This window comes from Scomber japonicus, chromosome 24 (genome assembly GCF_027409825.1).
Source record: "Scomber japonicus isolate fScoJap1 chromosome 24, fScoJap1.pri, whole genome shotgun sequence".
Taxonomy (NCBI): domain Eukaryota; kingdom Metazoa; phylum Chordata; class Actinopteri; order Scombriformes; family Scombridae; genus Scomber; species Scomber japonicus.
The window spans coordinates 17,612,915-17,629,088 of NC_070601.1; the positions used below are offsets into that span (position 1 = coordinate 17,612,915).

Below are 16,174 nucleotides of genomic sequence, written 5' to 3' on the forward strand. Positions count from 1 at the left end.
ACTTCTGTATAGTACTCTTAGGCCTTGATTTACTTTTGCGTGAAAACGTGTGAAAACGTGTGCAAACGTGACATCACCTGCAAAAAAAGTGCAAGCTGTCCACTGCTGTCCATTTAGTACGTTTGTCATAATGAATATGTAATATGGGGCGTTTTAACCTCAGTGTGCAAAATACAGGGAGGAGAAACTGCGCAAGTTACCAAACCAAATTTGCTGACGGTAACTGCATCTATAATATAAATGACTCGGCCTGGGTATTAGTACTTGATAGCTTTAAGGTATCAACCAAAATAAATCCAAAACAACTAGTTTACCTGCAATCAATCCTTTTTGCACACAGAGCTAGAAAATATAACTGACTGTATGGACTAGCTCACAGCCAATCAACACAAGGGTTCTTTGATTTAATACACATGTGATTGGCCCACTGCCGCAGCAGCTACTTCCCGTCAGGTTGCATTTTATGCTTCTATTCATATGATGGGTATCAAATGAAGTACTCAGTTGGTATCAGTATGACTTTAAGGGTACTTGGATTGGTATTAGTATTGTAATTTTTTTAATGATACCTAACCCTGGTATAGACACATGGCAGTGCCATCTGGTGGACAAACTATCGATTAGTGCCACTTGCTGTACACTGACATGTTACCTCGTCCAAATTCAATGAACTTGGACGTGAGCGAACTTGAAGCTTTATTTGGTCTATTTAAAGCAGTGTATGCTCAAGGGGGAGATGTACTGAACACTGTGACCCTCTTGACCTCCTCAAGAGGACCCAAGCTGAACACAATTTATGAAGCCTGATAACACCACACACTGGTGGCATCATGAGAAAAACACTTGTATTATATTGGAACATCATATTTTTTTTATATATCTTTAAGCAATTTATAACTTGTCTTCAACTTGTCTCCAGTGATCATTTGAACCCAAACCATGATCTTTACATAGTTCTAACCAAGTAAACTAGACATTAACCACAGCGTCACACCTTAAAACATCTTTATTTTCACTCCCTAAAGATACTCATGTGTGAAAATACTAAACTAAAGAAAGTGTGAAAATACATCATTGTTCATCAAGGGTGGAGATAATCCTTCATTAATCGTAATCCAGGTTAAAAGTTCAATTAATCGTGATTTTGATTTTTGCCATAATCGCCCAGCCCTAACAGCACGCCCATACATCTGTGTCATCTACTGGTTCATTCTCATAGAAAACAAGTGTTTGGGCACATTTTTGGAATTGAGCAATTTTTTGTATATACTTCATAAGCCATCAGTCAGAGAGAACTCAGCACTGACAAATGAGTGGGACGCCCTGCGAACACTGCAGCACTCAACACAACTTCCAGCTGCTGAGAGAAGACAATAACTCTCACAGGCTCTTTCGGCACAGGCTCATATCATATCACTATTGTTTTACTACTGCAGCAGAAACAGCCTGTGAGGAAGAAGAAGCCACCTACAGGCAGATACTGTACATCATGACTCAGCTGCCATCAGTCACTGCAAGTCCTGCTGGACCAAATCTGGCTTGCTGTCCTTTCTCTACTAAAAAATAAATACACACCCAACTGCACCGTGTGTGTGTGTGTGTGTGTGTGTGTGTGTGTGTGTGTGTGTGTGTGTGTGTGTGTGTGGAATACAGCAGGTGTGGTTCTGCTGTAACTGTTAGGGTTAGTTGTTTAAATCCTCCCTAAACCGTCTCGCCCCAACAGACGCGGAATAACTCTCCTCCCTCCACAGATATATAGTCACTTCCTGTATCACCACTTTAATACCATTAGAAACAGCAAATCCAATACTGATCACTGATTGGTTCCTGTTCTTAAACTTGACTCTTAAATGGTGTAAAAGCTCCCACTTTGCTTCATGTCTGTGTGTAAATTAAAGCTGTGCTCACTTCTTAAAACCTCTAATCCTCTTTAACAGGGATCAGCTTCTTTTTTAGCAGTCCCAGGATAAATCTGAAGGGTCACAAGATGATTTGGGAGAAATACTGAAACAGTTCAAGAAGGGAATGTCACTGTGCATGTGGGGGGACCTGTCCATATGGATAATATAGACCAGGGACCCGCCGAGACGTCCAACCCGGCCCAGTTTCCTTCTTCCTCATTTTATTCCTTCCGTGTGTCCTTCCTACCTTCCTTCCTTCCTTCCTGTATTCTATTCCTTCTCCTCCTTCTTTTCCTTCCTTCCTTCCTCCCTTCTTTCCTTCCTTCCTCCCTTTCTTCTGTCTGTCCTTCCTACCTTTCGTCCCTCCTTCCTTCCTTCCTTCCATCCCTCCATCTTTTTAATGGTCCCCTCCTCCCTGTCTTCTTTTCATTCCTTCTTTCCATCTGTCTTTCCTTCCTTCCTTCCTTCCTTCCTTCCTTCCTTCCTTCCTTCTTTCCATCTGTCCTTCTTACCATTCTTCCTCCCTTCCTCCCTGTCTCCTTTTCCTTCCTTCCTTCCTTCCTGTATTCTATTCCTTCTCCTCCTACTTTTCCTTCCTTCCTCCCTTCTTTCCTTCCTTCCTCCCTTTCTTCTGTCTGTCCTTCCTACCTTTCATCCCTCCTTCCTTCCTTCCTTCCCTCCATATTTTAATGGTCCAGCCCACATGAGATCAAATTGGGCTGTATGTGGCCCTTGAATGAAAATGAGTTTGACACCCCTGGTATAGACCATACGCTATGCTGAAGAATCCATACATTGCTTTGTTTTAAGGTGTCGTCAGCCAAAAATCGCAGAATCGGCTTTATTGTGATACATCATTGTCATGTGAAGAATATGGTGATAGTATCGTATGGTGACTTTATCTGTGATTCCCACCCTGACTTATCATTAAGTCTATTGAGCTGTAGGAGATTGTAATAGGCATGTTTCACAGTTTAGTGATAGTTTATAGACAATGTGATTAATTGAAAAAAAAAAATCGTTATTCAACATATACACATGTTGGATGGTTCTAAGACAGTATTGAGGTTTGCAGATCAATCGCTACAAACAATATGGATCATTACAAAAATAAATAAATTAACATTCAGTATACACATATACATAGTATAAATATAGAGTGAGTTGGAGACATACATCACTGTATGACTCTGAGTGATGTATGCAGTGCTGAAGAAATTCATTGATTGACATAAAATAACTTTAATGATTTTCATAATTGATGAATGATTTATAAGCAAAAAGTAAAGTTAACAAATGATTATTTCATAAGTTCTAGCCATTTATTCATATTGATTTATTTGTGCTTCACCTGTTTTCTGATCAGTTGTCAATGAGTGTATTTTAAGAGCACTTTTATCCTGCATTAATTATAAATGACATGTGTGAGCTTCAGTACAGAGCGTTCCAGCACCCCACACATAATCAATACATGGTAAATGTTGGATAAGCAGTCATTTGTCATGGTCTACTTCCCCTGTGTGCTGTGGGATTCCTGTCACGGTGGTTAATCCTCTCCCCCCTCCCCATCCCCCCTCCTCTGCCCTCCTGCCTCAGGCACAGGGACTTTTGGCCGAGTCTTCCTGGTCAAGGACAAGAAGAGCAGAGCCTTCTTCGCCCTGAAGCAGATGAAGATACCAGACGTGATCCGACTCAAGCAGGAACAGCACGTCCACAATGAGAAGGAGGTGCTGACAGAGGTCAACCACCCATTCCTCATCCGACTGTGAGTCCACTCTCCACCATTACTCACACACACACACACACAGATTGGGGGGGGGGGGCAGGGGTCAGGGACCATTGGTGAACACTTCTAATAAGAAGTTCAAAGATCACTGTCTGCTTGTGCATTTTGAGACATTGATTCCAATTAGAAGTACAGGTCTATACTGACTGATTCTGATGGCTTTAACATTGAATCTTAAAGTAATGAATATTCATGAGTTTGAGTAGGTCTCTCACTACAGGTAAATATCATGGGAATATATATGTTCTGGTTAAGAGCGCATGCCATATATACGTAGAGGACCCTGGTTCGACTCCCAGCTGTCGGACCTTCTACCTCTCTATCCTATAATTTCCTGTCTCTCAACTGTCAAATAAAGGCATCTATGCCCAAAAAAATCTTTAAAAAAAAAGAAATATATGTTCTAACCAGATGCACACATTCTCTTAAATTTCAATACAGTCTCATCTTCCACTGATGTAGCAGCTGAGATCAAATGATTCATTTCATCACAATGGCTTAATTATCATGTGAAACTTTAAACAGAACATTTACACACACTACTGAAATATCTTTGCATGATTTCTGTACCTTTTCCTCATGCTTAACTTGAAATGTGAACTTCTCAAACACATTCGTACATATTGGAGCCTGATCAGATCAGGAGTTTGAAAGCTGACAGCACAAACAACAGTAAAAAGCAGAAAAGGCTGAAACCTGGGCTTTGTCTGTCTGAGCATTTTCCATATGTTCACCTCAAGCTTTTGAACTTTGTGCATTTGTAACATCTGACAACATCATAGTAGTATATACACGAGATTACAGGAAATCATAAAAAAGCAAATGTTCCCTTCAAGATGCTAAAAATATACATATATGTAACTAAATTCATATAGTGTAACTGTATTTATTTTTATTTCATTACCGGAATTCAAACCTAAATAGTTATAGCTACTGATTGACCCATTTTGTTACATTAAAATTAGGGCTGTCAAACGATTAATTTTTTTAATCGAGATTAATCGTATAATTTCCATAGTTAATCGTGATTAATCGCGTTTTGAATTGCATGTTTAAAATCCTGTTATTTTCCATTTGAAGGCAGTTTTAAGCCCATAATGTAAAGCATTTCTTACCAGAGTGTCTTAACTGGGAATCAATCACGGCTCTGCTGCGACTCCCACACTCCAAAATGGTCCTTTGGTGGAGCTGAGGCTGGCTTGGCTGCACCTGGGTGTTTAGCGTGGAGGTGCTAACTCAAACTCCACGTACTCCGGTTGTAGTTAAACTCCGTTTGACACAGGTTGCATTTTACTTTTGACTTGTCAACTGAAGCGTCTGGAAGTGTTTTAAAGTTAAACAAGCCGTTAAAAAGTCCAGTAGCTCTCTTACTTTCCATCAGCGCGGTAGGTTTACTGCAGGAGGCCACTTCAAAGCATAGCGCTACAGCTAGAGGAGCCGTCTACGGGGGAGTAGAAGGGACAAAAAGGCTTGCAAAATTAAAATGCGATTAAAAAAAAATTAACGCGTTATGGATTGCATTAATCTAATCGCGATTAACGCTGACAGCCCTAATTAAAATACATTTCTCCATAGTTTAGTGTATTTTTGCATTTACCTCCTAATTCATTTTAAATAAACAGTTCAACATATTGGATTCAGTGTTAAAGACTAGAAGCAGGGGGAAACAGCTTGTCTGGCTCCATATGATGCAAACCCAACATTTCCTGTTTTACTGCTTCATATTAAAAAAATATTATTTTGCTTTCAAATGACTAAACAACAGGATATCACTATTATGACGAATGTATAGGAAGTGAAACGCCTTCCTAAATGAATTAGTGTTTGTTAGTGGTGCTAAAAACTGGTCGACACTACAACACATGGAGAGTTAGAGTTAGAAATAATGCAGAGAGGAGTAGTGCAAGCAGAAACAGCCATAAATAGAGAAAAGTGTAATAAAGCCATTGTAGTGATCTTTTGAGGTGTTGGTAGGTGTATTTTATAACTTCCCCTGCTAAGATAGGCTAGCCTAACCTAACACAGGCATGAGACTGATATCCATCTTAACTCTCATTTCACTCAGAGCAGGAATTAGTAAGTCCATTTCACAATGTGTTGAACTATTTCTGTCAAGTACCTTTTGTTTCGTTTGTTTTTGTAGATGTAATGTCAGTAAATCTTTTTTTGTCCATTGTCTCACCAGACAATTCTAATTGAATGAACATGACACATTAAATGTCCCCACTGTTAGAAATCTACTCTAATTATATTCTGTTCAAATCAGGATGTGAAGAGGAGTCACACTGAGCTTTATTTGGTGTAATAAAACACCACATCTCTACCTCCCAAGTACATTCTTTACATAAGTGGGAAGCTGTTTTATGTCTCCCTGGGCAAATTTCCTCCGGTTGCCTTTTATGAATAACAATTTCTCCTTTTTTATGTTGTTGTAGTGTTGATGTCAAAACACATTTTCATTATAGCAAAAAAAAAAAAGTAGCAGTGAATATATCTTACATTTCCACTTTCCACTAACACAAAACATAGAATTTGTGATTCAAATAGTCTGATTAAAATTATAGCCTAGGTCATAACAATGAAAAAAAAGAAGAAGAAGAAGAGAGAAGAAAGAAGTTCATTAACCCCAAAGGAAATGATGCCATCAGCATGCTCAATGCAACAGAAACACAGCATAGATGAAGACCTTTCTCAATCAGATCTAAATACTCTGTGCAGTCTAGCTATAGACATGGATGTGACAATGTATTAGCCTGAGATTGAGGTAGGGTCTGAGGAGCTGCTCATTTCCTTGTATTTTAGGCGGGATCAACGAATGTTGATCAAATGCTTCTATACACTACTGGACAAATTTAACGCCAATCATATCAACGATAGATGATGGCGTATTCAGAGCCTGTAGGGAGCAGCGTGAACACAAATCATGTAGCGCAAGTTTTTGTTCTATTTTCAAAGTGAACTTGCCTTCCAATGTATTTAGCACACAATCTACTGCTGCTTCAAACGGTTGCTGCTCCTCCGTGGCCGTCATGCTGGATGTAAACAGATGTAATCATCGTCTTGACCCCGCCTTCCCGTTCTGTGATTGGTACCCTATCTCAGGCGAAGATTTTGTCTTGGTGGCCATGCTAACTTTCAGAGCTAAGTAGAATATCGCTCGAATGAGAGCATGGGTTTACCCAGGCTAACAATGTATAACATTACAGAATAATGTAGAACAATAGATCACAATGTAGTTGTCAGTGATGGGTTGAAAGTGACATTTTATATTAATATTGAGAAGATAAAATGATAGAATGATGGCCAAAGTACTGATAGCAGGAGCAAAAACAGATGAGGTGAAGATACTGCTGCCTCTACAGATACTGCACTCAGTGTAGATAGTAGATGACTTCTTGCACATATTCAGTATAAGCCTATAGAATGTTACATGATGAAATGTTACATTATTGTCCTCACTGAAAGAGGTTTTTAGTTATTGTTCGGTGAGAAAGGGTTAGGGTTAGGGTTAGGTGCAGTACTGTACTGTTCAGTCCTGCACTGAGGGGACACTGAGTCTCCTGCTGCATGTCCTCTGATGTTCCTCTAGGAAGGCATGCAGGACTTGAGTGGGATTGTCCCTGATGTCGAAAAGTTTATGCAGCATCCTCCTCTCAGACACATCCACCAGAGTCTCCAGTTCCACTTCCAGAACAGAACCAGCCTTCTTAAGGAGCTTAAGTCTCTTGACATCAGCTGCTTTCACTGTGATGCCTCAGCACATTGCTGGATAGATACATGGAAGAGTCAGTTGGAAGAGTCAACTCTGGCTCCTTCTGCATTCTTAGACCAGTCCTGTTTGTTATCAGTGTATACTTCCAGGTTTTTGTAATCCTCAACCACCTCAACGTCAGTCCCCCTGGTGGTCCTGAAGTCTTGAAGTCCAAGACTAACTCACTCCACAAAAGCTATTCCTCCTCCTGTCCACTACTGATGCAGCCCATAATAACCATAGAGTCATCAGAGAATTTCTGCAGCTGACACAACTTTAATCTTTACCTGAAGTCAGATGTATAGAGGGTGATAAGACAGTCCCCTGTGGTGCTCCAGTACTGCAGCCAGACACTGATTGGCCTGTGAGGTAGTTGGTAATCCAGGCCTTGAATGATACATCCAACTGCATGTCAATTATTCCCTAAAAATGATGGTCGGATGGTGTTAAAAGCACTGGAGAAGTCAAAGAAAATAACCCTCACAGTGATCCCACTGTGTCCAGGTGAGAATAGGCAGTAGGCACAGGCACAGTATGATAACGTTCTCCATAATGATGCAGGGCTGATAAGCAAATTGTGGTGAGTCCAACTGTTGTTCCCCCAGCATGCACAGCTGGTTGAAGATGAGTCTTTCTCATGACTTCATGACCTGTGACGTCAGAGCCACTGGCCTGTAGTTGTTTAGTTGTTGGGGGAGACAGGATGAGCATTTCTGGGGACCAGGACAAAGCAAGCTGGGGTGAAATGTACACAGTTCACCTGATGTCATCAGTTGAGATAGATAGGGTGACAAAGGCTGGAATATAGATGTCAGATAGATAGATAGATAGATAGATAGATAGATAGATAGATAGAAAGTAGGGCTGGGCAAATAATCGAAACTGACATTTAGAAACTATAATCAACTTAATCTTGCTCATGTCAATTAATGGTGGTGTTCACTGTTGCCATGACAGCAAAGGTTGCATATCTTTAAGGAATATGAAAACTTGTCTCCAGTGATCATTTGAACCCAAACCATGATCTTTACATAGTTCTAATCAAGTAAACTAGACATTAACCACAGCGTCACACCTTAAAACATCTTTATTTTCACTCCCTAAAGATACTCATGTGTGAAAATACTAAACTAAAGAAAGTGTGAAAATACATCATTGTTCATCAAGGGTGGAGATAATCCTTCATTAATCGTAATCCAGGTTAAAAGTTCGATTAATCGTGATTTAGATTTTTGCCATAATTGCCCAGCCCTAATGATAGATAGATAGATAGATAGATAGATAGATAGATAGATAGATAGATAGATCCTTCACAGGAACTGACTTGGTTACAGCAGCTGCATCCACAGTTAGAGAGGTGGGAGGAATGGAGGGGACATGGAGGAGTGCTTGGAGGACGGAGAGCCAGGTGTAGAAAAGCACCGTCCCTGTGGAGGAGAAAGGTGAGCTGAGATGTCAAAGCTATTAAAAAACAGGTTCAGGTTGTTGGCCCTGTTCACATCCCCCTCCATCATTGTGTCATTGTGATGGTCCTCATCGCATTCCTCACTTCCTTGGTGGAGTTTCCTATCCAACCTATTCCAGCTGCAGTAGTCCTTTTCCCTCTGCTAGCTTGATTTTAAGCTCTGTACCAGTCTCAGTTCCTGGTTTAAAAGATCCACTATCTCAGAGCTGATTACATCATATTCCTGCCACGTTGTAGCATCAGGTGTAATTTAAACAATCGTCAAAGTGACAAAGAAAGAAAAAAGAACAGGTATGGTGACTGAGTCAGGTCAAGTAATCTGGGCCTAAACAGGACTGCATTGTTCAACAGCTTTTAAACAACATGCTGCTCAAATATTGAAAAAACCCCAGTTTGACAGGTTCCACCTCACTTATTAAGTAAAGGCTTCAGCACACTGAGAGAAGGTCTTACACATTTGAGTTTTTTTTAAAAGTGAAATAAGGCTCCAGTGGAGTCTGAGATGTTCAATTAAACAAATAAAAAGTCTCACTGTGAGGCGTTGTAAGTGTTGTAGCTTTTGAAATAAGGTTTTTTTGAAGTTTGGATTTTATTTCACTTTTACGTTGCTGCTCTTGCTTTCATCTAACAGACAGATTTTTCTGACAGTCAAAGCTGCAGGAAACTCTAAATAATGAATTTATCATCAGGCATTATTGTAGTGGTGACCTCGCCATTAACTTCTGGATAATTAGCTTCCCAGCTGTTTGTTTTCTGTCATTTTATTATTATTATTATTATTATTTTGATTATTATATATGATTATTAAAGGGCAAGGTGGAAGTATAGTAACAAAAAGACTTTGGTACTAAAAACACTGTAACGTTGGAACATAGAAGATGAAGATTTGACTCATTTGGACGCTGAAGCTTCATATTAGCTGCACATCTACTTTTAAATCCATGTTTCCACAGAAGGAGGACTGTGGATTTAGTCCTCCATCACTTCCATTGTAAACATTATGAAGTGATCTAATGGTCAGTATGAACAGGAGAACAAAACAAGTCACCTGGTGATTTTCAGTTCAATTGGTTATCCTATTAATAAAGAACTGTACTGTAGACTTAGAAATCAGACTGATTATATTTTGAGCTATTATTATTTAAAAAACTAGAAAAAGTCCCATGGAAGTGTGGAGAGAAAATAGCGGTGCAGGAAAGAGTCCGTAATCGTCTTGGTGGCCAGCAGCCAGCACTTATGGAAAACACTGGAGCCTCTTCCATCTTCATCAGTGACAGTGCTCTCTTGTTTTTATTCCTCTGAAGTGCCCTTCTAGCTGAAAGAGTTGTTGCAACACAGCTCCAAACCACACTGGGGGATAAAAGGCCGAGACTGATACAGCGTCTCATTTTATCTGATTTCCTCACATCGTCACACAGTAGATTAACACTTTTATCTTTGTGGACTGAAAGAAACTGACGTGCTGCAAGTTACTATGAGCATTCAGCAATTTTTAAAACTTAAAGAGGGACTGATCTGGATGTTGTTTGACCCTTTTGTTGTTGTTCAGGTTTTGGACCCACCATGACGAACGCTTCCTCTACATGCTGATGGACTACGTGCCCGGCGGTGAGCTGTTCAGCTACCTGCGCAGCCGCGGCCGCTTCAGCAACACCACGGGCCTCTTCTATACCTCTGAGATCGTTTGTGCCATCGAGTACCTCCACTCCAAAGAAATTGTCTACCGTGACCTGAAGCCAGAGAACATCCTGCTGGACAGTGAAGGACACATCCGCCTGACCGACTTCGGCTTTGCTAAGAAGCTTTCTGACAGGTATTTTGATTTAGTAATGAAATAATACCAAAACCAATCACATGGAAAGTGAATGGACGTATAAATACAGTAAGAGATATAGAAGTCAAAGTCTAAGAGGACTGACTGAAAAGAAATGAAATCTTAAGTTCTGTCAAAACCAACATTTTTTGTAATCTAGACTTTGTAGCAGCCAATAAATTGTTTAATAATTCTACATTTTAATAGTTTGTAGACTGACCAGAGCTTAAATAGTTGTTAAATAATTGATCGGTTGATTGACAAGAAATTCTCTCATATATGAATTTTTCTCTGTTTTTGGATTGTAATTGGTTTGACTGTTTCCTCTGATTATAATCATCGATCAAGAGGAAGAAGTGGTATCGCTGCACTCTTTTTAGCAGTATCACTGTACACACACAGAACAATGCAGGATAACATGACACACTGTAAACTTGAACAAACCCTGTCTTGTCTTAAGATAACCTTACTGCACATGGAACCATGATGGAAACAGAGGGCATTAGCTGCTGCTCTCTGCACTGCTGCTAAATGTTAGTAAAGTCAGTCAAACTAGTTTTGAAGCAGACACTGGTACAACTTCCTCTACTGTTTCTGACTCTCCAGCTGACACAGCTGTCAGCAGCCAGGCAGGAGAAGAGCTCTGTGCTGAGATAAGAATTTAAAGATGAAGATTAGACACAATGGATAATATAACAAGCTTTTGAAATACAACACATTATTACTCAAAGATTAGAGAAAAAGTCCAAAAACTGAAAACACATTTGTGTATCAGAACTTAAGTTTTTTCTTCTTTCCTCTCCCATTAATCATAGCACCACCCCTCACATTTATCTGCAGAGTCCCACCTCTACATCAAGCTCATAATACTTATGTCGTAAATGTTTTTCATGCAGACCTTTTACTTGTAATAGAGTAATTTACTTAAGTAAACAATGTGAATACTTTCTCTGACTAATACATTTGTCATGATGGTAGTTAAGGTGTATTGTTGTTGTTGTTGTTGAGTATTAAAAAAGTTTAGATAAAAGCAGGAACTGTATGCAGTGGTGAAAGAAGTATTCAACCAAGTAATCATATTCCAATCCAAGCAAAAGTCTTGCATGAAAAATTCTACTTCAGTAAAAGGACACCACTGTACAGTATTAGCAGCAAAATATAGTTTAAAGTATTCAAGTAAAGGTAGTTGTTTCATCCCTTTGACTTCTTATTTATTCAGCTGTTTCTGTTAGGGGTCAATACAGCAGATTGATTTCCATCTCTTCCTGTCCTCTGCATCTTCCTCTCTCCCACCAACAACCTGCATGTCCATATCCATAAACCTCCTATTTGGCCTTCCTCTTTTCCTCTTACCTGGCAGCTCCATCTTCATTATCCTTCTCCCAATATAACCAGCATCTCTCAATCTCACCTCTCTCACTTTGTCTCCAAACCATCCAACCTGAGCTGTCCCTCTAATATTCTCATTCCTAATCCTGTCCATCCTCATCTTTCCCAACACAAATCTTTAGAATCTTCAACTGTTCCACCTTCTGTTTTTTCATCAGTGTCATCACCGTCAAATCATACACAATAGCTGCTCTCACCACCTTTTTGTAAACCTTCCCTTTCACTCTTGTTTGTACTCTTCTGCCACTTCACCCACTCCAATGTTGACCCCAAGTATTTGATCTCATTCACCTTTCACCACTATCCCTAACCCTAACCCTACTCCATCCATCCTCACCATTCTACTGTCCTCCTCTTCACTCCAGTGCATACTTCCACCTCTTCAGGCTCTGCTCAACCTGCTCCCTACTCTCACTATAGATCACAATGTCACTAGTGAACATCATAATCCCCAGAGTCTCTTACCTGGTCTCATCTGTCAACCTGTCCATCACCACTGCCAACAAGAAAGGACTCGGAGCCGATCTGTGATGTAATCCCACCTCCGCTTTGAACCCATCTGTCACTCCAAGTACCACTGTCACACTGCCATCGTACTATACCAGTACCTCATACTATACCACACCTCCTCTCTCAGCACCCTGTCATATGCTTTCTGTAGAATGGTCCTTCAGATTGTCTCTATACTTCATCAATGGTCTCAAAGCAAATATCACATGTGCACCTCCTCCATCATTTTCATGCTGTGTCTGTCACTCTGTCCAACACACTCTTCAATTCCAACTCACTCTTGAATCTTCCTTCAGGATTACCCCTACCCCATTTCTCCTCCCATCTACAGCATTGTAGAACAGTTTGAACCCACCTCCGATGCTCCTGGCCTTACTCACCTTCCACCTGACATTTAAAGTTCCGACTCTCTCCTCCACACTCCTACCTTTCGTCTTGTCCAGCTGCTTCTTGACATGCCTCTCCTTCGCCCAACAGTAGCATAGTTTCACCTGACACCCTGCTGATCAACAGTACCGGTGGCGGGTGTTGGTAACCCAGGCCTTGACTGATCTGGTGTGGAAATCTGATTTATGATCCACATATTTGATTTGACATAGGGTTTATGCCAGATGTCCTTCTTGACATTGGCCTCCTCATTTATCTGGGCTTGGGACTGGCACTAAGAATACACTGGCTTTTGCATTTATTCAGACATGAGACCAAAATGTAAAATCAGCAGCACATTAATATAATGAAACACACATTTGTTTATAAAACCAAAGCGTTGTTTGGTTTTGCTGGTATCATGGTCTCTTGATATTCCTCCAGCAGTGTGTGGCTGCTGATGAATGACAGTTAGGGATATGCTGCTCTTATCTGCTGGTGTTTGATGCTTGATTGATTGATTGTCAGCAGAAAGTGAATAACAAAGCAGCAGTCAGTCTGCACTGTACTTGATGTCTGTGTTTGTATGTATATTTCCTTACCAGCTGTAACTTTTAACCTGGTCAGTCAACGTCTGCAGAGCCAGAGCTTTCAAACAGTACTGAAATCTCCCTGTGGTATTCCATTAGTTTGGCCCATTACTTCATGACATGATTAACTTTCTCTATGGTCAATGACATTGCTCTGCTGAAGGAGGAAAAGCCGTTCTTGCTGAGGTCCTGTGTGTGTTTAATATCCCTGAAAAGCTCATATCTTCCTCTGGGAATTTAAGGGAAATCCTCCAAACTCCAAGAAACCCATGGATGGTGCCACTAAAGGACAAACTTCCCCCAACTGATGTCATTTAGACTGAATTAGATACGCAGCGAGCCAAGCCTCCCGGCGACCTCGGCAGAATTGAAAAGATGCAGTGTAGAGGAGAAGAGACGGCTTTATATCTACGCTGCAGTGTTTCTCCCCAGCGTTTCAGCCAGCGCTGCGTTGACCCCCGCTGACATGTAAACATAATGGAGTAAGATTACATTTTCCCCCAGACTGGGAGAGTAAAACAGATGGGGAGCAGATACCTCTCTGATGTGCAAGTGGCCCACTTATATAAATGGAGGGCCGCAGAATTGCCTGGGATAGGAAGACAACTGCCTCATTGCCACTAGCTCTCTCACTTTCCACGTCTGCCGTGATGAAGCGTCATCACCAGTGCCCATGCTGCCACAGCACCCCCTGCTGGCAGATACCCTCACCAACACATTTACAACACGGAGCCCTCATGTGATGACACACGACGCCCCGAAGAGCAACAACACATGTCTTATTTCCACCGCGTCCATGCCTCCGCTCTCAACATCAGCCTCCACCAGACCCGACATCATTTCCATACAAATTACCGTCGCCATGGCAACTCGGCCGAAAGAGGTCATTACCTAGGTGATATCGGTGACAGACGATGAAAGCCTGGCGCCGAGCCAAGTGCTCTTCATGAGAGGACAAGTGGCTTTCAGAGAGAACACTGCATGTTTGTTACACATGCTCAGAGTGTCAATCAGCTGCTCTGTCAGGGGGGGAGGAGAGAGAGAGAGAGAGAGAGAGAGAGAGAGAGAGAGAGAGAGAGAGAGAGAGAGAGAGAGAGAGAGAGAGAGAGAGAGAGAGAGAGAGAGAGAGAGAGAGAGAGAGAGAGAGAGAGAGAGAGAGAGAGAGAGAGAGAGAGAGAGAGAGAGAGAGAGAGAGAGAGAGAGAGAGAGAGAGAGAGAGAGAAATCTGCTTTAGATTTACTGTTATTGTTCATGGTCTCAACGCATCGTTCACTTATTGTCTAATACTTGTATCTGGAGTCTCTCTCTCTCATTATGCTTCCATCCTGGCTTCAGATCCATTACCACTGTATCCACACAGAGGTTCCATATCATCACAGTACCATACCACATGACACAGTGAGGTCAGATGGCACAACAGGATCACTTTACCTACGGGTGCTGTCTTCCCTGTGAAACCGGAGTCTCCGCTTTTTTTTTTTTGACACAGTGGAGAATATTGAGATGTACAGAGAGCAGCAGAGGCTATCACTTATCACCTGTCACACTATAGTGACTGCTCACCATGCAGTACAGCAGTAACTGACACTGTGAAGGGTAATTATGATTGCACATAGGCAGGAGGAGACGTGTCGTTTTTAGAAGTAAGATAAGATAAACTTTATTGTCCTTGACAGGAAATTCATCTTGGGCACAAGTGCTGCTACAGCTGCATATAGCACCATTACAATGAATACACACAACACATTCACACCCATATGCCTACAACATTCACATAGTGTAACAAAAGTAGTAGTAGTAGTTGTGCCTTGTTATCGACTTCCTAGGCAGTGACATGAAAAAGATTGCACCAGTCCCAACTGCACATTGAGTGTTAAAAATGTAAAAAAACAAAAACAAAAAGACTAAAACTGCAGACACCAGATGCTGTAAAAATAGGTCAAACCCCAATAAAAAGAGGTTAAAATAATTTAAGCAATTAAAAATAAGTTAATAAAAAAATAAAAAATAAAATGTTTTAGAAATGAGAAAATAAGACATGAGTTCATCATCGTTCAGCATTCTGTTATTTGAACTCCACAAATGTGACCTCAAAAATGATTAAAAAGTCTGTGAATATGTTACCTGTGAGTCAGAAAGCACAAAACTCCCACACACCGTCTGACTCACAAGTGGAATATTTATATACTTACCTCAAATTTGAGCATTTGCTGCTTTTCCTTGTTTTCCTTAGTTGGACAAAACAAGCAATTTGAAGACCTCAGGCTCTGGGAAATAGTGAATGGTGCAGTGTTCTGACATTTCACATAGAAAATAATAGAGAAATGAATCAATAATGAAAATAATAGTTTCTGAAACCTGTTGATTAGTATTGGAAACAGGTTGAAAAATAGATCATTTTAAGTGTAACAGAATCTCCACTTCCTGCTGGCTGCATGTGTGTGTTCCAGTTTAAATTCCAGTGGTAGAGCAGGTGTAGAGCTCTGGTTTATTGCATGTCACACTGTGTGAGACTGAGATCATAACAGCTCGGTCTAAGTCAGTGTCAGACTGTATAAGATATCAGCTGGAGACTGTCAGATTGTGTGATGGATGCATGGTGA

The 16,174-nt window shown here is 40.8% G+C and overlaps 1 protein-coding gene across 1 annotated transcript in view; it reads left to right on the top strand.

Annotated features, from left to right (window-relative positions):
- Positions 1–16,174, top strand: part of prkx (protein kinase X-linked) — a 48,884-nt gene that overhangs the window by 11,949 nt on the left and 20,761 nt on the right. The window contains exons 2-3 of the mRNA XM_053314715.1: positions 3,498–3,666; positions 10,453–10,716. Of these exons, the coding sequence (XP_053170690.1) occupies positions 3,498–3,666; positions 10,453–10,716 (433 nt within the window). The remainder of the gene's footprint in view (positions 1–3,497; positions 3,667–10,452; positions 10,717–16,174) is intronic.